The sequence below is a fragment of the Symphalangus syndactylus genome, chromosome 9 (assembly GCF_028878055.3).
Source record: "Symphalangus syndactylus isolate Jambi chromosome 9, NHGRI_mSymSyn1-v2.1_pri, whole genome shotgun sequence".
NCBI lineage: Eukaryota > Metazoa > Chordata > Mammalia > Primates > Hylobatidae > Symphalangus > Symphalangus syndactylus.
Genome location: NC_072431.2, coordinates 60,507,698 through 60,534,429, shown reverse-complemented (window position 1 = coordinate 60,534,429; position 26,732 = coordinate 60,507,698). Strand labels below are relative to the sequence as shown.

Genomic DNA, 26,732 nt, shown 5'->3' with positions numbered 1-26,732 from the left:
CCACACTCCAGCCTGGGTGATAGAGTGAGACCTTGTCTCAAAAAAATAAAATAAAATAAAAAACAGTAGGACTGGCTGAGACTGCATGATAAAATTTTTTTTAAAAAATTATTTATGTATATTCATAAACATGTTTATGTACAGGGACACATGTACAGGGCCTGTTTATTTATTTATTTTTTTGAGATAGAGTTTTGTTCTTGTCACCCAGGCTGGAGTGGAGTGGTGCGATCTCGGGAGTATCCCACAGGAAGGACGGTTCTCCTTTCTGCCAGCCTTCCCGCATCTCTTCACAAGGTCCCTTGGTGGAACCAGGCAGCGTGAGGCAAGTCACTTTCTCCTCTGCCACTTCTGAAGCAAATAAGACGTGCTATGTCACTGAGATTTGCGTGGCCAAGGCCCTCCCAGCGGCGGCCAGGGACTCCCCGTGGTGAGTCAGAACCTCATAGCTTTAAGGAATTTTACTGGGGGTAGAAGGTGGCGTGAATGTTTCAGGCTGGGCCTCCGTCCTAACTCTTCACTGTTAAAGCACTTGAAGGCTGGGTGGCGCCTGCTTTCTGCTTAGGAGCCAACAGCATCCTGAGTTTACCTTTCCAGAGCGCAAATGTCCTCACTAGGCAGGCTGCAGGCTGAATGCTACAGAGGCCGTTCAGCTCTGCAGTAACCCTGACCCACTCATCATCACGGGGAAGGCTCAAGAGTTCCTGCACAGCCACTATGTGCTAAGCCTGTGGTGTACAGAGCGTGGGATAAAGGCCCTCTTTTGACGTAGTTTTCAGTCAACACTTAAAAAATGGGGCCGGACACGGTGGCTCATGCTTGTAATCCCAGAACTTTAGAAGGCCAAGGTGGGCGGATCACCTGAGGTCAGGAGATCGAGACCAGCCTGGCCAACATAGTGAAACCCTGTCTTTACTAAAAAGACAAAAATTAGCTGGGCGTGGTGTCCTGTGCCTGTAGTCCCAGATACTTGGGAGGCTGAGACATAAGAATCGCTTGAACCCAGGAGGCAGAGGTTGCAGTGAGCCGAGATCATGCCACTGCACTCCAGCCTGGGTGACACAGGGAGACTCTGTCTCAAAAAAAAAAAAAAAAAAAAAAAATTCTACCCACATTTATTTTACAATATATCGGCATTAACTATCGTCACTGTCTAACACATCTCTCAAACTTATTCCTCCTGTCTACCTATAAATGTGTATCATTTAACCAACCTCTCCTCACCCCCTGGTAACTACCATTCTTAAGTTTTATGTGATCAGCGTTTAGAGTCTACATGAGTGCGATCTTGTGGTGTTCGTCTTTCTGTGCCTGCTTCATTTCACTTAATGTAACGCCCCCCAGATGAATCCATGTTGTTGTTGCAAATGGCAGGATTTCCTTTCGTAAGGCTCCATCATATTCTGCTGTGGATCTACATCACGTTTTCTTCATCCATTCATCTGAAGCTGGGCACATAGCTCACTTCCGCATCTAGGCTGCTGTGTGAATAGCGCTGTGATAAACGTGTGAGTGCAGGCCTGCCTGCAACACAGCCATTTCCTTTCTTTGGATAAATACCCAGCAGTGACATTGCTGGATTGCAGCCTGCATTTGGCACTTTTATGCAGGCTGCAGAAACGCCCATTATCCGCCCTGACCCCCACAATTCTGGGATGCAGGAAGGGGTGTGTCATGACACCCCCATTTCACAGATCACCATATGTGCTACCATCTATACACTGTATTCACTCAACAGTCCATTACCCATTTCCTTCACATATACGCTGCAAGATCCCTAGGCTTAACTTAACAGTGAATCAGAAAAGCTTTAAGGATCTCTTAAATAGATAAAATCTGTAGGAATGCACACTAAACCCAGGTGACAGTCTGTGAATAATGATTTTCTCTACCCTCTCAAAGGATGCTGGATGAATATGATTGCTTTATTGGCCAGGCGTGGTGGCTCATGCCTGTAATCCCACACTTTGGGAGGCCGAGATGGGTGGATCACTTGAGCTCAGGAGTTCGAGACCAGCCTAGGTAACATGGTGAAAGCCCGTCTCTACTAAAAATACAAAAATTAGCCGGGTGTGGTGGTACACACCTGTGATACCAGCTACTTGGGTGGCTGAGGTGGGAAAATCGTTTGAAACCGGGAGGTGGAGGTTATAGTGAGCTAAGATCGCATCACTGTACTCCAGCCTGGGTGACAGAGTGAGACCCTGTCTCAAAATAAATAAATAAATAAAAGCAGTAGGACTGGTTGAGAGACTGTATGATAAAAATTTAAAAAAAACTGATTGCATGTTTATATTCACAAACATGTTTATACACATGGACACATGCACAGTGCCTCTCTGTTTTTTTTGAGACGGAGTCTCGCTCATGTTGCCCAGGCTGGAGTGCAGTGGCAAGATCTCTACTCACAGCAAGCTCCGCCTCCCGGGTTCGCACCATTCTTCTGCCTCAGCCTCTCGAGTAGCTGGGACTACAGGCGCCCGCCACCACGCCCGGCTAATTTTTGTATTTTTAGTAGAGACGGGGTTTCATCGTGTTAGCCAGGATGGTCTCGATCTCCTGACCTCGTGATCCACCCGCCTTGGCCTCCCAAAGTGCTGGGATTACAGGCGTGAGCCACCGCGCCCGGCAATTTTTTTTTATTTTTTATTTTTGAGACAGAGTCTCACTCTATTGCCCAGTCTGGAGTGCAGTGGCGCGATCTTGGCTCACTGCAACCTCTGCCTCCTGAGTTCAAGCAATTCTCCTACCTTAGCCTCCCGTGTAGCTGGGATTACAGGCATGCGCCACCACACCCAGCTAGCTAATTTTTGTATTTTTAGTAGAGACGGGGTTTCACCATGTTGGCTGGTCTGGTCTTGAACTTCTGACCTCAGGTGATCCACCCGTCTTGGCCTCCCAGAGTTCTGGGATTACAGGTGTGAGCCACCGTGCCCAGCTGCCTCTCTATGTGTACATGTTTTTGCGTACAGAGTGTGTGAGCCTGTGTGTGTGCATGTGATGTCTGTAAGCCCCCTCCCACCCTATCTTTACTCTGTTGTTCCAGCACCTGACACCACACCTACCATGGTAAAGCAGGCCTTCCCTAAACATCGATGAAGGAGAGGAGTAAACTTTGGCAATTCTCACTGATGTTTTGCAATAGACATGTCTATTACATGTCAATTACATTTCCTAGCCATGTCTGGGGTCCACAGAACAGGCAAAGAATCTTCAGTGCTCAGAGGAATTTCTACCTGGACTTGGAACTATGAAGCCACCCCCTTATTTGTGTCTAGCCCCCAGCCTGGGGAGACACCAGGTCATGGTTGTACTATTCAGAGTGGGCCAAGACAACTGGTGTTAGTACAAAAGACAAGGAAAATCCCTCAGGGCTCACCCAGGCATCAATTTTTAGGTGTGGAACAAAATACTTGTACGCAGATGAAAAAAATCCCAAGAATTCTACAAAACCCACAAGCCCTTTTGGAGATAAGACACAGGAAGAAAAAAAAAAAGGCCATTGGTTTTTCCCTGCAAGTCTGATTTAGTGCTCTCTAAGGTTTAGGGGACAGGAGGTTCTTTATTCAAGTCCATCCTCTGAAAACCATAAAAGTGGCTGCTTCTCTATTTTTAGGGAAATTAATCCAACCAGGGTAATTACAGCAACTCGTACTGGAAACTGATGACTCATCAAAAAGACAGGAAATAGAAAATTTTACATTCTTAAAGGTACAGCAGACAGACTATTTTCAGGATGCTTAAGTTGCCCTTTTCAAATTCAATCAGGGGATGCAATATTTGTCTAAGTATGATGGTCAAGACAGTTGGGTGATTCTCAGGTTTAGTCAACTGGGCTCTACCTGGCCCCAGTTCCGTGAGTCTTTCATGCGGAATTATTGTTCAAAAAGGGAAAAATCAATCTGCTAGGGTAAATACAATGGGGGCTTGTGAGGCTGGGAAAGGCTGAACCCCCCAGGAACGCCTGCCTTCACCTGGCTAGCCCTCACCTTTGCTGCTTGATTACAAAGCTGGCACCAGAAAGGGGCTTTGAAGACTGCCGTGGTCTCAAGCAAAGCGCACTGGAATTTGAGCCTAAAGGACCAGGTCCGGGGTGTGACTCTGCGTGTTCCTGGGACTGCTTCCTCATCCATGCAATGAGCACAATAAAAGCTGCCCCAGTGACTTCAGGAAAGGGCAAACAAGATAACACTCAGGAAATCATTGTGAAATAGTCCAGAACAGTACGTAAACAAAATATCCATCCCAGCTGCTCATGCCTGTCATCCCAGCACTTCAGGAAGCCAAGGCGGGCAGATCACTTCAGTCTGGGAGTTCGAGACCAGCCTGGCCAAAATGGCGAAACCTCATCTCTACTAAAAAATACAAAAATTAGCTGGGTGTGGTGGCAGATGCCTGCAATTCCAGTTACTTGGAAGACTGAGGCAGGAGAATCGCTTGAACCCGGGAGGTGGAGGATGCAGTGAGCCAAGATTGTGCCACAGCACTCCAGCCTAGGCAATAGAGCGAGACTCAGTCTCAAAAAAAATAAAAATAAAAAAATCAAAAAACAAAAATTAGCCAGGCATGGTGGCACAAGCCTGTAATCCCAGCTCCTCCAGCAGCTGAGGCAGAAGAATCACTTGAACCCGGGAGGTGGAGGTTGCAGTGAGCCATGATCGCACCACTGCACTCCAGCCTGAATAACTGAGAGAGACCCTGTCTCAAAAAAATAAAAAATAAAATAAAAAGGAAGTATCCATCCCATCCACATTTGCCATGCAGACAGTTGTGTCTTGAACTGCTGGTATCCTCCTCCTCTCCTTTTAAAAATTATTATTTTTGAGATGGGCTCTCGTTCTGTCACCCAGGCTGGAGAACAGTGATGCAATCATAGCTTACTACAGGCTGGAACTTCCAGGCTCAAGTGAACCTTCCAATTCAGCCTCCCAAGTAAATGGAACTAAAGACACAACACCACACCCAGCTAATTTTTGTATTTTTTGGTAGAGATGGGGTCTCACTATGTTGCCCAGGCTGGTCTCAAACTCTTGGGCTCAAGTGATCCTCCCACCTCGGTCTCCCAGAGTGCTGGGATGACAGGTGTGAGCCACCGTGCCCAGCCTCCTCCCCTTTTCAAATTCTGTCTTATGTCCTCTTTTGGGACCTGGAGTTCTCTATCCCTCCAAAGAAGCGTAGAGACTCCCCACTGCTGAGTTAGCTACGGGAAAGTTTTCTGCTGTTTCAGAGCACGTTGTATTTTGTGACAAAGCGCTGGTTATATACACGTTATAAAGAAAATACTCTAAAATTAACCCAAGTGAAGTTCCTCGTAAATGTCTCTTTTGTAACCATACTATGTAAGTATGTGTATATACAATGTCGTTCTTTGAAAAAAGCATATAGGCTAGGAATACAACATGAGTAACCTTAAGAAATATGAATTTTGCTGGCAGGAAAGGTTTGGGAGGTGCAAATTCTCCTAAGACTAACATTAGCTATAAAAAATGTAGTATTTCAGTGCAATTCAATATTTTCTTTCATCAAGGCTCAGTGCCTCGGCCCACGAGTGGGGAGGAATTCAAGAAGCTGACTGTGTGTATTGCAGCTGGAACTCCTTTTCCAATCCAGATTCGTGGGGACAGGGCATGGGATCGTGGACTTCAGCAAAAATGGGAATTCCTGCACTTTTGCCCGGAACACTAGCCGCTTGGCTGGGAGGGCGACATTCCTGCTGGAGGGTGCAGTAGCAACCCAAACCCAAGATCAAGTAAGGAACAGCTGCAGGAGATGGATGCAAGAACTTGGGGCAGTGAGGGATGCCCAGGCCTCTCTCTGGGCCGGCTGCTGCTGCGTGATTCCAGGGATCTGCCACCTCCACGGCCATCCGTCCCAAGGAATTGTTTAGATGTTAAAATCCACACCACATTCCTTTGCTAGAGTCTCCAAGGTTAAGGCTACCAGGGTGGTAAATCTGCATTTGCCAAGAGAAGTGGGAAGATCCGTACACAGGGTGACCATCTTAGAAGGAGCTATGTTTTTAAACTAAAGAAAAAAGAATGTCAGGCATAGTGGCTCATGCCTGTAATCCCAGCACTTTGAGAGGCTAAGGTGGGAGGATTACCTGAGGCCAGGGGTTTGAGGCCACTCTGGGCAACACAGTGAGACCCTGACTCTAAAAAAAAATTCAAAAAAGAAAAAAAGGGCAGAAATAATTCATTTATTTAACCCAGAAATGGTTATAATCGGAAACCTTGCAATCCTCTTACACAACAACTGTTTTGGCAAAGCCCTCATATTCCAACAAATATTAAACTGTGCTTGCCATTTGTCTAAGGAATCTTGCATTAATAAACATGAAGAAGAACACTTTTACCTCCCACTCTCAACGACAGGACAAAACAAAGACCAGCTGTATTCATCAATGGGCCCTTGTTCTGCACATAAAGGCTAATTACATTTTGCTTCAAGCCTACACATGGAAAACTTTACTGCCGTTGTCTCTGCCACAGTCAGCCCGTGCTGTCCCAGCTGACGCATGGTGATGACTGCTCACGATAAACCGGGGTCTCGGAGCAGCCTCAGTGCCACAGACCTGCGGGCTTCTCTCCAAAACAGGGGAGAGGGATGGGTACCCTGTGACATCTCCCCAAGACAGACAGGCAATGTGGGCCCAGTCCGTCGTGGTGATGCGGTGAAGGTCAATTTCCTCCAACGCCGTTAATTTCAGAAACGCATACCACGTCCTGCTCTGAGCTTGCTGTGAATAGCTTCTATCTGTCGACAGCTTAGCCTCAGACTCTCACCATGCCAGGTGCTGTACACACACATCCCATTCCTCTTCAAAACCACCCAGCATGCCGGGTGTGGTGGCTCACGCCTGTAATCCCAGCACTTTCGGAGGCTGAGGCGGGCAGATCATGAGTTCAAGAGATCAAGACCATCCTGGCTAACATGGTGAAACCCTGTCTCTACTAAAAATACAAAAATTAGCTGGATGTGGTGGCGCACGCCTGTAATCCCAGCTACTTGGGAGGCTGAGGCAGGAGAATCGCTTGAACTCAGGAGGCGGAGGTTGTAGTGAGCCGAGATCGCACCACTGCACTCCAGCCTAGACGACAGAGCAAGATTCCATCTCAAAACAACAACAACAACAACAACAACAACAACAAAAACCACCCAGTGACTTGACTTCTGGTATGCCCATTGTACACGTCAGAAAGGGAGATGGACAGCTCATAGCTCATTCAGGGTCACGCAGAGAGCTGGTAGTGGACCCTAGTGAATCACTCCCAAGTCAGTCTTTCGCCAAAACCCATCTTCCTTCATGCCTCTCCAATTCCCATCAACAAATATTTAAGAATCCCTCCTTTTTTTTTTTTTTTTTTGAGACAGGGTCTTGCTCTGTCACCCAGGTTGGAGTACAGTGGTATAATCTAGGCTCACTGCAGCCTCAACCTCCTGGGCTCAAGCAATCCTCCCACTTCAGCCCCATAAGTAGCCGGGACTACAGTTAGGAGCTACTACACCGGGATAATTTTTGTATTTTTTGTAGAGACAGGGTTTCACCATGTTGCCCAGGCTGGTCTTGAACTCCTGGGCTCAAGTGAGCCGCCCGCCTCAGCCTCCCAAAGTGCTGGGATTACAGGCGTGAACCACTGCACCCGCCCCTAAGAATCCCTCCTTCAAAAGAGGGGAAAGAAGTTATTTTTGAAATGCTGTAAGACCATATGTGAAAAGATTTGCCCCCAAGGGGCTTATATTCATAAGCATGAATGAAAATGTGTCTGGTCTAATAAAATACATGTAGGTTGGACTTGAAGCAGGTGGAATAGTAACAAATCTGTCCTGGAAAATAAAAGGGGAGGGAGAGGCAGAGGGGGAGGTCTCAGAATGAGCCCATGGCCTCCAAAGTTAAAAGAAAGTAGCCAAGATCCAATTCTCTCAGGCCATTCTCTGCATTTTTGGGGGATGACTTACTCCGGGAACTATTACAGTACGTGGTTGGTCCTAGGCTGCCTTTGTCAGTGTCAGACCGTTTCTGATGTGGGAAATGCCCCGCCAGGCTGCACCCATCCTACCCCACAGGCAAATCGTTCGGAACCTCTGGACGGTCCTCCCCAAGACAGGCTTCGCCAGGCTTGCATCTTCACAAACCTCTGCAAACCCTGACTTGACTCATCTTCCAATCCCGAATCCCATACCACCCTCTTTAGGAAGACTTCCTTGACAATTCTTTCCCTGTGCTCCCCTGGTGCCAGGGATGTACTATGCCCTTCCCCAGCTCCCCTGGCTGGTGGGAGGAGAGAAGGGATCAGGTAAGGGGTCCCTGGCGCTGCCCTGGGTCCCTCTCCCCTCCCCAAGGCCACGGCTCCCCTCAAGGGGGCCCTCACCTTCAGGCTCTAGCTATCTTTCCCCCCTCTGGCTCATTCAAACCCAGGCATGGAAACCCTGCCGGTACTATGAGCCTAGGAACTGCACCTCTGCAAATAGGGCCAATATTTACTTTTTTTTTTTTTTTTTTTTTTTTTTTTGCGATGGAGCCTGGCTCTGTAGTCCAGGCTGGGGTGCAGTGGTGCTATCTCGGTTCATTGCAATCTGCCTCCTGAGTTCAAGCGATTCTCCTGCATCAGCCACCTCAGTAGCTGGGGTTATAGGCACACGCCACCATGCCCAGCTGATTTTTATATTTTTAGTAGAGACGGGGTTTTTGCCATGTTGGCCAGGCTGGTCTCAAACACCTGATCTCAGGTGATCCACCTGCCTCGGCCTCCCAAAGTGCTGGGATTACAGGCGTGAGCCACTGCACCCTGCCAAACTCTCCTTTGACTATCCCAATGCGGGTGCCCTGCCTGCCACCTGTAGGCTCCCTGTCTGACCTGCTGACAGTCAGTGCCCCATCCCCTTGACTGCAGCACTGGGCATGCTGGATTGCAATGGCCCGTCTCCCCATGGAGCCATAAAAGTCTCAGAATTTGCACAGGGCAAGACACAGAAGAAGCCTCTGTGAACATCTGTTGAATCAATGGATGAATCTATTATCTCTGAGCCGTGCGCCTATCATCTAACCGAGTGAGTCTCTTTCCCTTTGTGCACACCACGCCCCTCGGCCTGGCTCACCACTGGGGAGACAAGAATGTTTCTTACTTCAGAGGGCAGGTGGGGCACACCCCAAGAGAGCCACTGCCCTCTCAGCTACAGTCCTGAGACAGGGCTAATTTTTATGTGAAGGACAATCAGCCCCTGACATGTTTTTTAAAACTAAAAAAAATTTAAAAAATTTTTTTGGGGGCAGGGTCTTGCTCTGCTGCCCAGGCTGGAGTGCAGTGGTACGATCATAGCTCACTGCAGCCTCAACTCCTGGGTTCACGTGATCCTCCCACCTCAGGCTCCCAAGTAGCTGGCACTACAGGTGCACACCAGCATGCCTGGTGAAATATAGTAATTTTTAAAAATCAGATTTACTGAGAAAAACAACTTGCTTAGTGCAAGTAAGTAAGTTGCTTAATCAGGTCCAAGCAGAAGTAATTGAGAGAAGAGAGTAGCTGATCTAGTGGTGATGTTTTAGTCTTTGTAAGTTTCATACTCATGATCAGAATCCGTTCTGACCACCAGGGTGGGAAGCTGGGCTCTCGAGGTCTCGGGCTACTAAACGACTCAGAGCAAAGGGCCAAGAACCCCATACAGCATCCTGAAAGCAACAGACCCAGCAGCACCCTCAAAGCCCAAGGTCACGTGAGATGGGGCAGAGGGACAGTAAGTGCCAGCACCCCATACAGAGCTGGAGCCTGGCGGGACAGTGGCGCCATTCAGAATCACTCGTCTTCTTGCCGATGCCCATGGAGGCACTGTGTGAGCCCAGTGCGGGGACCTTTGTAACTGGAATACGCAAACCCAAGAGACATGGCAGTAAACACGCATGTGTGTTTCCACGGAAGATGGGAAGAGCCTTCCAGAACAGGAAAAAGGGGTTCAAACTCTAGCCTGGCATTGCCCCCCCGGGAATTTGGTAGAGGAGGCAATGGCTAGGAGCAATTTCTGCCATTTCTTCATCTTTTCATGATTTATGTTGATTATTATTTCTTCCTTGCTGGTGTTCTGCATGAAAGATGGGCTGGTAAAAAGTACACTTGTAGTGGACACGTCTAATTTCCTTTGGACGAGAGCTGGGTAGGAACTTGGCCTTTTGTGACTCTGCCTGCCCGAATCTGTGTCTATCCGTATATCCACACCTAGCATTGTTAGGTGTGACATGAACCCCTACGCCTGCATGGGAATGTGCTTATTCTGGGGCAGGCTTTCCTAAAGGGCCCTGGGAGAAATGAAGAACTGTGGCCCAGGAAAAAGACATGTGATTTACCCAGACCCAACTCCACACAAAAAATGTCCCATGTGTCACATCTTATATAAACTAACTCCCAAGTTTTCATGGCAGAAGGCATAGCAGTGACCAGCATTCACAATAAAGAAGGAAAGAAGTTTGTTGGAAGGATTACCCAGTGAGTGCTAGAACGTGCACTGAACCGACGCGAGTAACTCATGAGAAATACACTATGTCCCTGCAGCAGCACAGAGGTCAAGAACCTTCTCGATCCTGCCCTACTCAAGCAAAATCAGGTGAGAAATGCATACAGATAAGGGAGGCCAAGCAGAGAGACTTACTTTGCAGTAGTTTCTTCATCGTATTTGGTTTTCAGGTCAAATAATTCTGTTCGAGTTTTTTCCAGGGCTGAAAGGCAAAGAATTACTAACTATTTAAATGAAATTTTAAAAGAATGCATACACAGGTAATCTATTCCCATTTCAAAAGAGGCAAAGATTTCTATGAAGAGTGAGATGTGTGGAAAAATAAAGATTAAAGAAACACAAAAGAGGCCAAGATAATGAAAATATAAAAAATTGAATAGGAAATCCCCTTTCATTTCTGCCTCATCTAATCCCAAGCACCTACAAAGACAGAACCAATGTTAATAGTTTCCTCCCTCCCTCCCTTCCTTCTTTTCCACTCTCCCTTCCTTCTTTCTTTCTTTCCCTTCCATTTTTAAGAGACAAGTTTTCTCACTCTGTCACCCAGGCTGGAGTACAATGGCACAATCACAGCTTACTGCATCCTTGAACTCCTGGGTTCAAGCCATCCTCTTGCCTCAGCCTCCCAAGTAGCTGGGACTACAGGTGCAAGCCACTACACTTGGCTAATATTTTAAAACACTGTTGTAGAGACAGGGTTTTGCTATGTTGCCCAGGCTGGTCTCAAACTCCTGGCCTGAAGTCATCCTCCCACCTTGGCCTCCCAAAGGGCTGGGATTACAGGTGTGGGCCACCACACCCGGATGATTTCACGTTTTAAGGTGTACTTTATTATTTCTGGCTGGGCGAGGTGGCTCACACTTTGGGAGGCTGAGACGGGCAGATCACCTGAGGTCAGGAGTTTGAGACCAGCCTGGTCAACATGGCGAAACTCTGTTTCTACTAAAAATGCAAAAATCAGCCAAGCATGGTGGTGCATAGCCTGTAATCCCGGCTACTTGGGAGGATAAGGCAGGAGAATCACTTGAACCCTGGAGATGCAGGTTGCAGTGAGCCGAGATCATGCCACTGCACTCCAGGCCTGGGTGACAGAGCGAGACTTGTTTCAAAAGTGTAACAAAATAAAAGAAAGTGTATTTTATGTTAAAAAAATTTTCCATACATAATTGCATGTATATATGTGTGTGTATATATCTTTTTTTATTTTCTACCCCCATAAATGGGATGGTATGAATATTTCTTGAGACTAGCTCTTTTCCCTGGGCAGTATGGTATGGGAGTCCTTCCACATGTGGACGCAGGCAGTGGCAATAACCTTCAGTTCTCTCATCAGGATACCTGGAAGTGAAGCTGCTGGCTGAACAGCTTGGGCACTGGAGCTTTACATAAATGCCACCCAGCTGGCCTCCCAAGAGGCTCCTTCCATGCCCATCCATTCCATAAGTACCACTTCACCCTCACCAACATTGGATGTTTCAATAATTTTTGACAAGTCTTTGTCAGGCCAGAATTGCTATATTTTTTTTAAAGGCCAGGTGCGGTAGCCCACACCTGTAATCCCCCAGCATTTTGGGATGCTGAGGTGGGAGGATTGCCGGAGGCCAGAACTTCAAGACCAGCCTGGGCAACACAGTGAGACTCCATGTCCATAAAAGAAATAATGAAAAAAAAAAAGTAGCCATGTGTGGTGGTGTGTGCCTGCAGTCCCAGCTACTTGGGAGGCTGAGGCAGGAGGATCACTTCAGCCCAGGAGTTTGAGGCTGCAATGAGCTATGATTGTATCACTGCTCTCCAACCTGAGCGACAGAGGGAGACCATGTCTCTAAAATGAAATAAAAAATTAGGCCGGGTGCAGTGGCTCACGCCTGTAATCCTAGCACTTTGAGAGGCCAAGGCAGGTGGATCACTTGAGGTCAGGAGTTCGAGACCAGCCTGGCCAACATGGCGAAACCTTGTAAAAATACAAAAATTAGCCGGGCATGGTGGTGTGCGCCTGTAATGCCAGCTACTCGGGAGGCTGAGGCAGGAAAATCACTTGAACCCGGGAGGCAGAGGTTGCAGTGAGCCGAGATCGTGCCACTTCACTCCAGCCTGGGCAACAGAGCGAGACTCCGTCTCAAAAATAAATAAATACATAATTAAAAAATACTGACAGTCTGACAGGCAAAACAGTCTTTCACTAATTGAATCTGCATCTCCCTGACTGTAAAAAAACTTTGCATTTTTTCATATGTGTAGTTTCCATTTGCATTTCTTCTGTGAACTGACTGTTCATATCCCTCACTTATTGTTCCACTGCACTGTTTCTCTCCTTTAACGGACTGATTGGCAGCCTTTACATTTTTTAATTATCCGTTTGTCAAATTTGTTGTGATTATTTTCTCCCACTCTTGTCATTTGTGTTTTAAGTTGAATTATGACTTCTGATGTCTGTCTACATTTAAATAATCTGCTCAGTTCTGGGTCATCAAAAAAAATAATAAAAATTTAAAAACACATTTAAATGAAATACATGGTGATGCTTCTCTTTCAGAAATAAAAAAGAGAGGCTGGGCGTGGTGGCTCACTTAAGCTCAAGAGATCGAGACCGGACTGGCCAATGTGGTGAAACCTCATCTCTACTAAAAATACAAAAATTAGGCGGGCATGATGGCGGGCATCTGTAATCCCAGCTACTGGGGAGGCTGAGGTGGGAGGATTGCTTGAGCTCATGGAGGTAAAGGTTGCAGTGACCTGAGATCACGCCACTGCACCCCAGCCTGGGTGACAGAGCAAGGCCCTGTCTCAAAAAACAAAAACAAAAACAAAACAAAACAAAAAAAGAAATAAAAAAGAGAGGGCTGGGTGCGGTGGCTCACGCCTGTAATCCCAGCACTTTAGGAGGCTGAGGCAGGCGGATCATGAGATCAAGAGATTGAGACCATCCTGGTTAACATGATGAAACCTCGTCTCTAATAAAAATACAAAAAATTAGCTGGGCGTGGTGGCGGACACCTGTAGTCCCAGCTACTCGGGAGGCTGAGGCAGGAGAATGGCATTAACCCAGGAGGCAGAGCTTACAGTGAGCCGAGATCGTGCCACTGCACTCCACCCTGGGCGACAGAGCGAGACTCCATCTCAAAAAAAAAAAAAAAAAAGAGAGAGAGAAAGAAGTTTAAAGATACTGTAAAAACTTGAGCATAACCTTTTTTGGTGGCTTTTAAATTTTAAAGGTCTGAAATTACTGTTCTCCTTAACTTCACTTAGGGTAGAAGTGAGTTTTTTTTTTTTTTCTATTATTGTTCCAAATGAAATGTCAGTCCTTGACAGTTTGGTGATTTAGACGTGTTTGTTGGAAAAAGAGCAGGAAGCAAGGATGGCGTGTGGAAGGGATGAAAATGGAATTGAGATCCTCCCACCTCTACATTAACAACTCAAAGTCAGTGAGGAATGAGGCGCAGCAGCTGGCGGGCGTGCTGCGGAATTCTTCAGCGTGGGCTCCCGGCAGCTCCCACGGCCCCAAAGAGCAACAGGTATCCGCGGGGACCGGGGCGGTCAGGGGGCCGACCCAACTCTTCCCCTGGGTCCTCCCCACATCCATGGTACTAGGAAGGAGAGTATCAAACCTGTTTGTAGGCTCTGAACCTTATGCTCCGCTTCCTCCAGCTTTGAGGTGGTGGACATCTGTGTCTCCTGCAGCTTTCTGCAAAGGAAGAGGATGAAGCCAAATTGGTCATCTCCTTTACCAACTGAAATGCACGTGTGCCTTTCGGCTGAGCTCAGCTCCCTTCCCTGCGCTCAGCTGGCGGCAGGCGCGCCACCGCCCGCAACGACACGTGTGCCGTGGGCCCCGCTCCCGCAGCTTCCACACCCCAACTTTGTAACTGCGTGTCACATCACGGCAAGTGTGCAACTCGTGGGGCTTGACGGGTGGCAATTGGCGTAGAAGGTTATCCTAAATGTAATTTGTTCTTGAAATGTCAGATTTTAAAAAGAAAAAAAAAATCATCATCACGCACTCATTGTTTTCTGAAGTTAGCCCAAGAAGAATGATCCATTTACATTCTGCTGACACAATGAAGGAGTTTGTTGGAATAAAGGATGCACTAAATAGATGTGGCAGCTGTTCCGTCTCTGTTATGATGGAATGCAAACGCAACTGCAATACCTAATGGGGACATTGTGAATGCTCGCAACTGCATTCCACAGATTCAGATTTCCCAGGATCTCTAAGTGAATTCCCTGGTCAATAAATAGCATTCCTTCCTCTTAATCTGGAAAAAAAAAAAACCCTCCAAAAATAAGTTTATTATTTTTATATCATATGAATATAACATATGCTCTCACAATAATAAACTGGGAATACAGAAAAGTAGAAATGACACAGTTTACAAAGTCACCCCAATTCTCATCACTTCTAGAAAAGCACTGCTAATATTTTCATGTATTTCAATTACGGACACTCAGGGATGTAATCAAATATGACAAGAGCATGGAAAGTGGAAGATTCTGACTATTCCTTGGCTCATTTCCACTCCTCAGATAGAATTCATTTGTATTTTTCTAAAACGTTTCTGCATGTACAGAAATACGACATCATATGTAACAGGCTAAAGTGTAATATGAACAAATATGTAACATGCTATAGCAAAATATGAATATGTAACATATGATATGTAACAGCCTATAGTGTAATATAAGTAAACACATAACACACTATAGCATAATAGAAATTAACGTGTAACAAACGATAGTGTACTATGAACTAATACGTAATAAGCTATAGTGTAATATGAACTAATACGTAACACGTTATAGGGTAATATGAACTAACACGTAACACACTAGAGTGTAATATGAACGAATGTGTAACACACTAGGGTGTAATGTGAACTAACACGTAATGAGCTATAGTGTAATACAAACTAATATGTAACATGCTATAGCATAATATGAATTAATATGTAACATACTATAGTGGAATGTGAACTAATGTAATATACTACGGCGTAATATGAACTAATATGTAACATGCTATAGCATAATGTGAATATGTAACACACTATAGCACAATATAAATTAATATGTCACATAGTATAGCAAAATATGAATGAATGTAATATACTATAGCATAGTATGAACTAATATGTAGCATATTATAGTGTAATAATGAAGTAATGTAATATACTATAGTGTAATATGAATATGAAATAGGCTAGTGAAATAGAAGTGTTTAATATACTACAGTATAATATAATCTCCCTGCCCTGTTCTTCTCATACAAAGGTGATCACAACGTGCACCACATTCTGGGGTCCCTTATTCACTTCTCTCCGTATTTTGGAAATGTTCTATTCCAGCAAACATAGTTCTTCCTCATTCTTATTAAATAATTAACTTAAGCCTCTGTGGACACTCAGATTGTTTCTAGGTTTCTTTCTACGGAACAGTCCCTCAATGATCATTGTGGAGATATTGTTGTATAATTTTGAGAGTGAATCTGTTGAATGAAATGCTAACAGAGGAATTACAATGGCCAAAGGGTATCTGCAATTTTTTTTCTTTTTTCTTTTTTTTTTTTGGAGACAGGGTCTTGTTCGGTCACCCAGGCTGGAGAGCAGTGGCATGATCTCGGCTCACTGCAACGTCTGCTCCTGGGTTCAAGCAATTCTCATACCTTAGCCTCCCAAGAAGCTGGGATTACAGGTGTGCACCACCAAGTCTGGCTGTTTTTTGTATTTTTAGTAGAGACAGGGTTTCACCATGTTGTCCAGGCTGGTCTCGAACTCTTGGCTTCAAGTGATCCGCCTGCCTTTGCCTCCCAAAGTGCTGAAATTGCAGGCATGAGCCACCTCGCCTGGCCACTTTTCTTGTTTTGATAGATAGTGAAAAACTTCTCAACAAAAAACTTTCACCAATTTAAACTCCCACCAACAATATGTAAGTGTGTTTTTGTATACTCTGCCAACACAAGATAAAATCAAATTTAAATTTTTACTGCTGAGTAAAGCTATGTTATTTCTCTTTGTATGAAATGCCTGCTTACCTCCTTTGCCTATTTTTGTAGAGCGGATTTTGTTCTTATTAATTTAGAAGACCTCTTTGTATACAAAGAAAATTAGCCTTTTGTCTTACATGGTACAAATATTTCTTCTCAGTTTGCTGATGCTTTTAAAACGTTATTATTTGTTTTTGAGAATCTGTTTTAAGTTTTACATAGTCATATTAATAAAAACAAATATGTACCCCAGTTTTCTTCCAGTATGTTTGTGACAATAAAAAATTATAATATTTAAATCCTAGATCCATCAACAATTTTTTGGTATAAAGAATGACGTCTGTAATCCCAGCACTTTGGGAAGCTAAGGTGGGCAGGTCACTTGTGGTCAGGAGTTCAAGACCAGCCTGGCCAACATGGTGAAATCCTGTCTCTACTAAACATATAAAAAATAGCTGGGTGTGATGTTGGGCACCTGTAACACCAGCTATCTGGGAGGCTGAAGCAGGAGAACTGCTTGAACCCAGGAGGTGGAGGTAGCAGTGAGCTGAGATCGTGTCACTGTACTGCAGCCTAGGTGACAGAGTGAGACTTTGTCTCAAAACACACACACACACACAGTGAATAAATTCTAGCTTCAGCCCTTCCCTCTAAGAATCAGTTATTGTATATTTTAATATAGCTAATCCCTTTACCTAATTTGAAAAGTCAAGAGCTGGGCACAGTGACTTATGTCTGCAATCCTAGCACTTCGGGAGGTGAGGCGGGCGGGTAACCTGAGGTCAGGAGTTCGAAACCAGCCTGAGCAACATGGTAAAACCCTGTCTCTACTAAAAAATTAGCCAGGCTTGGTGGCACACGCCTGTAATCCCAGCTTCTCAGGAGGCTGAAGCAGGAGAATCACTTCAACCTGGAGCGGAGGGTTGCAGTGAGCTGAGATTGTGAGACTGCATTCCAGCCTGGGTGACAGAGCAAGACTCTGTTCCAAAAAACAAGAAAAGTCAACTTAATAATATTTAATTCCCATATGTGTTTATTTCCACATTGTGGTAATGCATGAGTTTGCTGTAGGAAGATGTACAATCATACTGCACTGTAAATAATTTTGTACGGTGCATGTTTTGACTTCATATTATATTAGGTACGTTTCTCACGTTACTATGAATTCTCCCTATTATTAATATTTTAATGGTGACATAACATCCCAGGTTACGGATGGTCCCTTCTTTTTACTAACCCATTTCTCCACGGCAGGGCACTGAGATTGCTTGCGTTTTCCCCCTTGATCACTCACTGGTGAGGAGTGCTTTCCTAAAAGGCATTTACTTAGGACCAAATCCGTATCAGTGGGGTCAAGGGTCTGCCCATCTGTCCGAGCCTTGACTCTGTGATGCACACTCCTTTCCTGGAGTCTGCGCCCTGCCGCACTCCCCCAGGGACGACGGATGCGGCCTCCACCTGCAGAGTTGGGCGTGGCCCCAAGGGACTGGCCTTGGTCTGGCAGCCAGGGCTCCAGGTGGCCACAATGGAGCAGACGGGGAGGCCAGGGCTGCAGAGGTGGGCAGGTGCCAGTCTGGAGTTGCAAAGTCCCACCTCTGGCCCTGATTAGCTGCAAAAGCTGTAGGAGGTACCTCACCCACAACCTGCTTTCTCCCTCTATGAAAAGAGATGGTCTACGTTGCAGATCCATCCTGGGCAATTAGTGAGAGAATGTACTGAAAGCCTCCGGCTAAGTTCTGATGCATGGAGGGCCCTGGGTGGGTGGGAGCTGGCAGTTCTCTTTCATTTCTTTTTTATTTAGAGACAGAGTTTTGCTCTTGTTGCCCAGGCTGGAATGCAATGGTGTGATCTCGGCTTACTGCAAACCTTTGCCTCCCGGGTTCAAGCAATTCTCCTGCCTCAGCCTCCCGAGTAGCTGGGATTACAGGCATGCGCCACCACGCCCGGGTTATTTTGTATTTTTTCAGTAGAGATGGGGTTTCACCATGTTGGTCAGGCTGGTCTTGAACTCCTGACCTCAAGTAATCCACCCACCTCACCCTCCCAAAGTGCTGGGATTACAGGTGTGAGCCACCGCACCCAGCCTCTTTTTTTTTTTGAGACAAGGTCTCGCTTTGTTACCCATGTTGGATTGCAGTGGCCTGATCATAGCTCCCTGCAGCCTGGAACTCCTGACCTCAAGTAATCCTCCTGCCTCAGCCTCCCGAATAGCTGGGACTACAGGCACATGCTGACACGAATGGCTCATTCATTGATTCATTCATGCCATAGAGATGGCATATCTCTTTATTGCCCAGGCTGGTCTCGAACTCCTGAGTTCAAGGGATCCTCCTGCCTCAGCCTCCCAAAGTGCTGGGATTACAGATGTGAGCCACTGTGCCCAGCCAGTTTTCTTTTTGAATGAAGTCAGCTTAATGGCATTCCTCAGAGGACTTCATGATGCTGCAGGGCAGGCGAGCCCCAAAGGAGGGCTTAGCTGGCAAGGGCTCTGGGCTTCAGTCAGGAAGGAATTCAAAGGCGAGCTGGTGGTAGGGCTGAAGAAGGCAGCTTTATGGAGGCGGCAGCGTTACAGCTCTGTGACTGGTCTCGTGAGGGAGGACTGCCTCATAGGCCGTGTGCTGCCAGTAGTAGCTGAGGACAGTTTTGTACTCATATTTGTATCTACTTTTAATTACCAGTAGATTAAGAGGCAGTTTATACAGAAATTTCTAGGGAATGCGTAGTAACTTTTGGGCTGTGAGATCATTGCTGCGGAAAGGGGTGGTAACTCCTGGGTGCTGCCACGGCAATGGTAAACTGATGTGGCACACTGGTGGGTATGTTTTATAGAAAGCTGCTTCTCTCCAGGCCCTGTTTTAGTTAGTCTTCAATTTGGTCCAGTGTCTAAGCCCCACCTCCTAACTCAATGATGTTGTTACAGAGCCCACCTTAGAAAAGTTCACCAAGGGCTGGGTGCGGTGGCTCATGCCTGTAATCCCAGCACTTTGGGAGGCCGAGCAGATCACAAGGTCACGAGATCAAGACCATCCTGGCCAACATAGTGAAAGCCCGTCTCTACTAAAAATACAAAAATTAGCTGGGCGTGGTGGCATGCACACCTGTAGTCTCAGCTTCTCGGGAGGCTGAGGCAGGAGAATCACTTGAACCTGGGAGGCGGAGGTTGCAGTGAGCCAAGAGTGCAACACTGCACTCAAGCCTGGGTGACAGAGTGAGACTCCATCTCAAAAAAAAAAAAAAAAAAAAAAAAAAGAAAAAAGAAAAAAGAAAAGTTCACCAAGTATTCAGCATAGGAAGTCAACTGAAAATAAAACAACAAAATCCCACACCAGCCACAGTCCCACTTGGCCCCTTACCTGTAATCATAAATTTAGCGCTCCTGTTGATGGATACATACATTTCTTCATACTAGAGTTAAAATTCAGTATCTTTTTTTTCCCTTTTTTGCTTTTCTTTTACTTGAAGGGAGCGGGTATAAAACTTAATATCTTAATTTAATCCATGAGTTTAAAAAAATCCAATCTAGGCCAGGCGTGGTGGCTCACACCTGTAATCCCAGCACTTTGAAAGGCTGAGGTGGGTGGATCACCTGAGGTCAGGAGTTCAAGACCAGCCTGGCCAACATGGTGAAACCTGTCTCTACTAAAAATACAAAAGTTAGCCGGGCGTGGTGGCGCACGCCTGTAATCCCAGCTTCTTGGGAGGCTGAGGCAGGAGAATCACTTGAACCCAGGAGGCGGAGGTTGCAGTGAGCCGAGATTGCGCCATTGCACTCCAGCCTGGGCAACGAGAGTGAAACTCTGTCTTTAAAAAACAAAAACAAAACAACAAAAAAAAGATCTATATGGTTGGGATCCATAAGCTCAATAGTCCTTATTGTTGTTACAAGGAATCTAACTTTCATTAACTCATCACGCTAGGGGAAAACCAACTCATTATTTGTGGGAAACGTTTTTGGTAATGTAAGTCGTTAGAAATCTAAAACTCACATCAGTTACATAGGGCATTAACATATTTTACTGATACTAACTCCCTGATATGTGAGGTAATGAAAGAGGCAATACCAAAAAACCCACCGAGATTGTGTGCGTGCACGTATGTATAATATTAAATATCACATCAGAGAGTGTGTGTGTATAATATTAAGTATCAATTCGCTTGGGAAGGCAGAAAGAGTTTAGCACTAGCCCACGGCTTGTCCCCAGAGGACACACACTGGGAAGTGGGCTTTCCTCTCTGGTCTCAGCCCAGGTCCAGCTGCCGGGTGCCACCTTGCTAACGGCTCATGCCTTGAGCTTCACCTCTGCACCTGCACGGCTTGGATACTCTCGAGCTCACTGGCTGCCTGACACCATCCACTGATTGGGAAAGACAGATGCATTTCGCTCAAAGAAACCTCACAAATGTAGAATATCTTTTTTTGGGGAAGGAGTCTCACTCTGTTGCCCAGGCTGGAGTGCAGTGGCGTGATCTCGGCTGACTGCAACCTCTGCCTCCTGGGTTCAAGTGAGTCTCCTGCCTTAGCCTAAGTAGCTGGGATTACAGATGCGTGCCACCACACCCGGTTAATTTTTTTTGTATTTTTTAGTAGAGACAGGGTTTCACCATGTTGATCAGGCTGGTCTCAAACTCCTGACCTCGTGATCCACCCACCTCGGCCTCCCAAAGTGCTGAGATTACAGGCGTGAGCCCCCGCACCCAGCCAGAATATCATTTTGGAAACATTTTGCCCCATATAGATTTGGGGTTACAACCTGGGCTTATTTTGTAGATCCATTTATCAACATGTCTTGTGATGTGAAGTTCAGGGGCAAATGCTATGTCAGTCTGCGTGTGCCTGGAAGCCATGCTCACCTCTCCTTTTCTGCAAAGTCATTCTGTAACTTCTGTTCCTTCTCAAGAGCTATGGTTTCGGCTTGGTTCTTCAGTGTCTGTTCATATTCTCGGATTTTCTCTTTAAGTGCTTTTATCGTAACCTCTGCAGAAAAGAAAAAAAAAAACCTACAGTAAGAGAAGCACACAATTCCATATGGCTGTAGGTACAAGGCTCTCATAACCTGGTAGGATCGGTGTGTTTTAAACCTTAGCTCTTCAACTCTGACACAAAATCAATGGTTACGAGTCCCTTCGGAGACCTTTTACTCCCTAAATGTTAAATTGAACTTTAAACGTTTAGGCTGAGGAGGATCAATGGATTTTGCTGAAAAGAAGAGCTTTGGTTTCTCTAGTGCCAGTCAAAGAAAAAAAGGTGGGGGGGATGGAAATCAATGGTAAAATATCATACCATCTTATTGATGAGTCTTAAACTAGTCCTGTAACTGAGGGATGATTAATAAAGTTTTACATGGGTTTAAGTACTTTCTCAGAAAAAAAATAGTTCATAATGGTGTGTGCATTTTGGAAGAAGCAATTGAAGAGGAGTCAAGAAAGTCTACAGTACCCCATTCTCTACGATGTGATGTTTCACATTGCATGCCTGTATCAAAACGTCTCATGTAGCCTATAAATATAGACACCTACTATGTACCCACACAAATTACAAATGAACTAAAAAAAAAAGAAGAAAGTCTACAGGCCAAGAACAGTGGCTCACATCTGTAATCCCAGAACTTTAGGAGGCCGAGGTGAGAGGATCCCTTGAGCCCAGGAGTTTGACATGAACCCTAGAAACATAGCGAGCCCCGCCTCTACAAAAAAGGCAAGAATTAGCTGGATATGGTAGCGCACACCTGCAGTCCCAGCTTAGGGACTCGGGAGGCTGAGGTGGGAGAATGTCTTGAACCCAGGAGTTTGAAGCTGCAGTGAGCTATGATTGTGCCACTGTACTCCAACCTGGGTGACAGAGTGAGAGTGAGTGAGTGAGTGAGTGAGTGAGAGAGATAGAGAGAGAGAAACAGAGAGCAAAAGAGAGGGAGACAGAAAAGAAAGGAAGGAAGCAAGCAAGCAGGCCTGGCCCTGCAGCTCTGCTGGTTCACAAGTGACAAGAAACATGTGGTGCTAGGTGGATAAAGCATGGAGGGACTGGGCTGAAAGGGACCCACCCTGGAGCATCCTCCACTATGGTGGTCATGGGCTGTGTGTGCAGAGCAGAGGGTGCCGTAGCCTGGGGGACGATGCTCCGGTGACTGGCATGTGGCCTGGAGGAGTCCTAGAGTGAGGTGTGAGCACCAGGGATGTGGGGCAGCGAGGGGCCCCTTGGGAGGCAGGGCTGTCTTGGGAAAGCGCAGGCCCAGGCGGCTCTGGTGAATGGCTCCTGTATCACCAACTGCAAGTTCACCTCAACTGCCCAAATGGGGAACACCAAAGTGGATTTGATGAATGGAACAGACCTGTGGGTGGCTCTGGGGCAGGAAAACTCCACCTGCACCCTCCTCCAGATAGGCCTATGCCATTCCGCATGCTGGATGCTTTGTGTGTGGGTGGCTCTGGGGCAGGACCGCTCCACCTGCACCCTCCTCCAGACACACCTATGCCACTCCGCATGCTGGATGCTTTGTGGAGAAGCACTGTGGCCCCAGCCCCCAGGAGAAGCGAACTCTTAGGAATTGTCGCCCGCTGCTACAGATCCACCTCTTAGCAGGCGAGGCTCATTTTGTGTTCCCAGTGCCGGCAAACAGACATGTGCTCAGGAAAGCACTGTGGCATGAATGACTGAAAGAGCTGAGGCCGGGCAGAGCCAGGAGAGGCCCAGACAGGGCTTGTGGCAATGGAGCTCCCTCTGGGGCAGCAAGGGCACCAGCCAGGTGTGTAACTCACATCCATTCCTGCTCCCTGAGCTGCACAGACATGCGCTGGCCAGAGCAGGAGGACATCACCTGGGCGATTAACACCCACGCGGCTTAGTGCATACAAGCTAAAGGCTTTTTTTTTTTTTTTTTTTTTGAGGTGGAGTCTCGCTCAGTGGCCCAGACTGAAGTGTAGTGGTGCAGTCTTGGCTCACTGTAACCTCCGCTTCCTGGGTTCAAGCAATTCTCCTGCCTCAGCCTACCAAGTAGCTGGGATTACGCACCACACCTGGCTAATTTTTGTGTTAAAGGCTCTTTTGTTAAGAGAAGAGGTTGGACTTTTTCATGAGGTGTGTCCCAGAGTGCTTTCCGTAGAGAGGTGGAATTCCACCAGTGATCCCATCAGGGCACAGGAGAGGGGACTGGGCACCTTTCTGCCTTTTGGCTTGGCTGTTCAGGGCCTGGAAGAAATGCTCTGTGCACACAATGGTTGGTGATACGTCTCTCTCAAGCCATACAGAGGAGGCCAAAGTGAGGCAAGAGTTGGACGCTTCCAGAATAGACTCCAGACAGGTCAGCTCTGAAAAAGCCCGCACTGCTCTGCTACGTCAATGGTCTACACTCTCGTGTAAACACACAGCATTTTTGCCTTTTTTTTTTTTTTTTTATTGAGACAGAGACTCGCTCTGTCACCCAGGCTGGAGTGCAGTGGTGCAATCTCGGCCCACTGCAACCTCTGCCTCCCAGGTTCACGCAATTCTCGTGCCTCAGTCTCCTGAATAGCTGGGATTACAGGCGTGTGCCATCACACCTGGCTAATTATTGTATTTTTTAAGTAGAGACGGGGTTTCACCATGTTGGCCAGGCTGGTCTCGAACTCCTGACCTCAAATGATCTGCTCACCTCAGCCTCCTAAAGTGCTGGGATTACAGGCATAAGCCACCACGCCTGGCCTCATTTTTGCCTTTAAGGACCGGCTGGAAGTGGCTGTACAGCACTTGGACCTTAATGCTTGTTCCAGTGGGGCTCCTCAGTGACACATCACAGTGTGTGACCTCGACAGTGTGCTGTGCCTGATGAGGTCTCTTTGCCACCCCCTGGCCCCGGTAAGTGCTCACGGACCAGCCCAACCTCAGCCAGAGGCCACTTCATCCTAAAGCCTCTGGCCTTCTGGCCCAGGCTGCATCCCGGGCAGATGCTGGGTGTCTCAGCAGGCCTCCCAGGCATGTGTAGGGGAGGAGGGGGCCAGCATAACAGAGAGGAATCTAAAGGGCTTGGCATTACCTGGGGCCTCTATTTACTCATCATTGCGGGGTGGGTGGGGCTGTGGCCCATGAGGCAAAAGTTCCATCTTTGCTCTAACTTTTATTATGTACCTGATATAGTTTAGATGTTTGTCTCCTCCAAATCTCAGGCTGAAATCTGATCTCCAATGTTGGAAGTGGGGCCGAGTGGGAGGTGTCTGGGTCATGGGGGCAAATCCCTCATGAATGGCTTGGTGGCCTCTCTCTGGTGATGAGTCACTGAGATTTGGTTGTTAAGATGTCTGGGATGCCCCCACCTCTCTTGTCCTGTGGCATGCCTGATCCTCTTTCACCTTCTGCCATGAGTAAAAGCTTCCTGAGGACTCTCAGAAGCTGGGCAGAGGCTGGCATCGTGTTCATACAGCCTGCAGAACCATGAGCCAAATAAACCTCTTTTCTTCATCAATTACCCAGCCCAAGGTATTTCTTTACAGCAACACACAATGGACTCACACCATCATTTTTTTTTTTTTTTAAGAGATAGGGTCTTGTTATGTTGTCCAGGCTGGTCTCGAACTCCTGGCCTAAAGAGATCCTCCCACCTCGGTCTCCCAAAGTGCTGGGATTATAGGCATGAGCCGTTGTGCTGGTCCCTGCTCTAACTTTTTAATCATTTACACTACTGCTGTGATAATTACAAGAAGTGATGTGCACCGCCCATCTTCCCAAATTATAATCACTTTTATTCTTGGAAGGCGGGGGAGAGGAAATGACATTTTTCTGGAGCTTGGGAAAACTTGTTATCCAAATAAAGGGGGGTAAATTTCTGGCAAAAACCACACTGCTGAATGAGTAGCAGGTACTATTGAGTGCCAAATGCTGTGTGTATATACCTATTTAATCCCACACCAACCCTACCTGGTAAGTATCAGAATTGCCTCCCAAGAGAAAGAGGCTTTTAGCAAAGTGAGATAACTTGCCCAAGGTCACACAGCTAGGTGGTAGCAATAAAAGGACTCAAACCAGGTCTGTCTGTCTGTCCGCCTGCCTCAGAGCCATTCTTTTTTTAGAGATGGAGTCTCGCTCTGTTGCCCAGGCTGGAGTACACTGGTGTGATCTTAGCTCGCTGCAACCTCCGCCTCCCAGGTTCAAGTGATTCTTCCGCCTCAGTCTCCTGAGTAGCTGGGATTACAGGCGTGCCTGACCATGCCTGTAATTTTTGTATTTTTAGTACAAATGGGGTTTCATCATGTTGGCCAGGCTGGTCTCGAACTCATGACCTCAAGTGATCTGCCCACCTTGGCCTCCTTAAGTGCTGGGATTATAGGCGTGAGTCGCTGCACCTGGCCTGGAGCTGTTCTTAAATCTTGGACTCTATAACTCATTGTGAAAAGCCACTCCTGAGTGTGGATGAGATCTTTGGGGAGAGAACATCCACACCCAGCTTGGCTCCTGGTCAGCCCCTGTGCAAAGCCTTGGCCACTGGGAAGCTGGTAATTGAGGCACCGGTGATAGAAGGAGAAGGGAAGGACAATCCTGCACAGCCCTCCAGGCCCCACCTGCACCACCCTCCAACAAAACAAAAGCAAACTCAAAAAAAAAAAAAAAAAAAAAAAGCCAGAAAGAGGCTGGGCACGGTGGTACACATGCCTGTAGTCCCAGCTACTCAGGAGGCTGAGGCAGGAGGATTGCTTGAGTCCAGGAGGTCAAGGTTGTTGCAGTGAGCTACGATCGTGCAAGTGCACTCCAGCCTGGGTGACAGGGCGAGACCCTGAATCTAAAATAAATAAATAAATAAATAAATAAAAAATACCCACCAAACAAACCAGAGAGTGGATCTATCAAAATTAGATACCACAGGACAATGCAGGGGGAAAAAAAAACCAGGATACTCCCCTTTAGGGTAGCGTATCTATGAAAACTCAATGTGCAGATTTGCATGTTACCTTTCACTGCAATACTGGAGTGATTCTGGCAAGAAGTGCTTCCTACAGGGGAAAGTAATACCTTCCCTCACAGCAGTTCCAGCCTAGTAAGCCCAATGCCTCACTTTCTAGCAGGACAGAGCTGTCCCTTCCGGTCCTAAAGGCTCACCACTCTCTGCAAAGCCAGAAAGAAGTGAGGTCTGGCTTCCCCAACTGCCTGTCACCTCATGCCCCCAAATTTCAGCAAGGAAGCCCTGCTGGCCTGAGGGCTTGAGTACCCCCATGCCCACACTGCAGGGAGGTATGCTCATAAGTCCTGGGCACCGCTGCCCTCACAGCCCACGCCTCTACCTCTGGC

At 46.8% G+C, this 26,732-nt stretch overlaps 1 protein-coding gene across 9 annotated transcripts in view; it reads right to left on the bottom strand.

The window, feature by feature from the left end:
• Positions 1 to 26,732, bottom strand: part of CUX1 (cut like homeobox 1) — a 465,511-nt gene that overhangs the window by 159,979 nt on the left and 278,800 nt on the right. For all 9 annotated transcript variants that reach the window (XM_055292664.2, XM_055292665.2, XM_055292668.2 and 6 more), the window contains 3 exons: positions 21,335 to 21,458; positions 14,112 to 14,188; positions 10,642 to 10,708 (listed from right to left, as the gene is read on the bottom strand). In XM_055292664.2, coding sequence (XP_055148639.1) covers positions 10,642 to 10,708; positions 14,112 to 14,188; positions 21,335 to 21,458 — 268 coding nt within the window. The remainder of the gene's footprint in view (positions 1 to 10,641; positions 10,709 to 14,111; positions 14,189 to 21,334; positions 21,459 to 26,732) is intronic.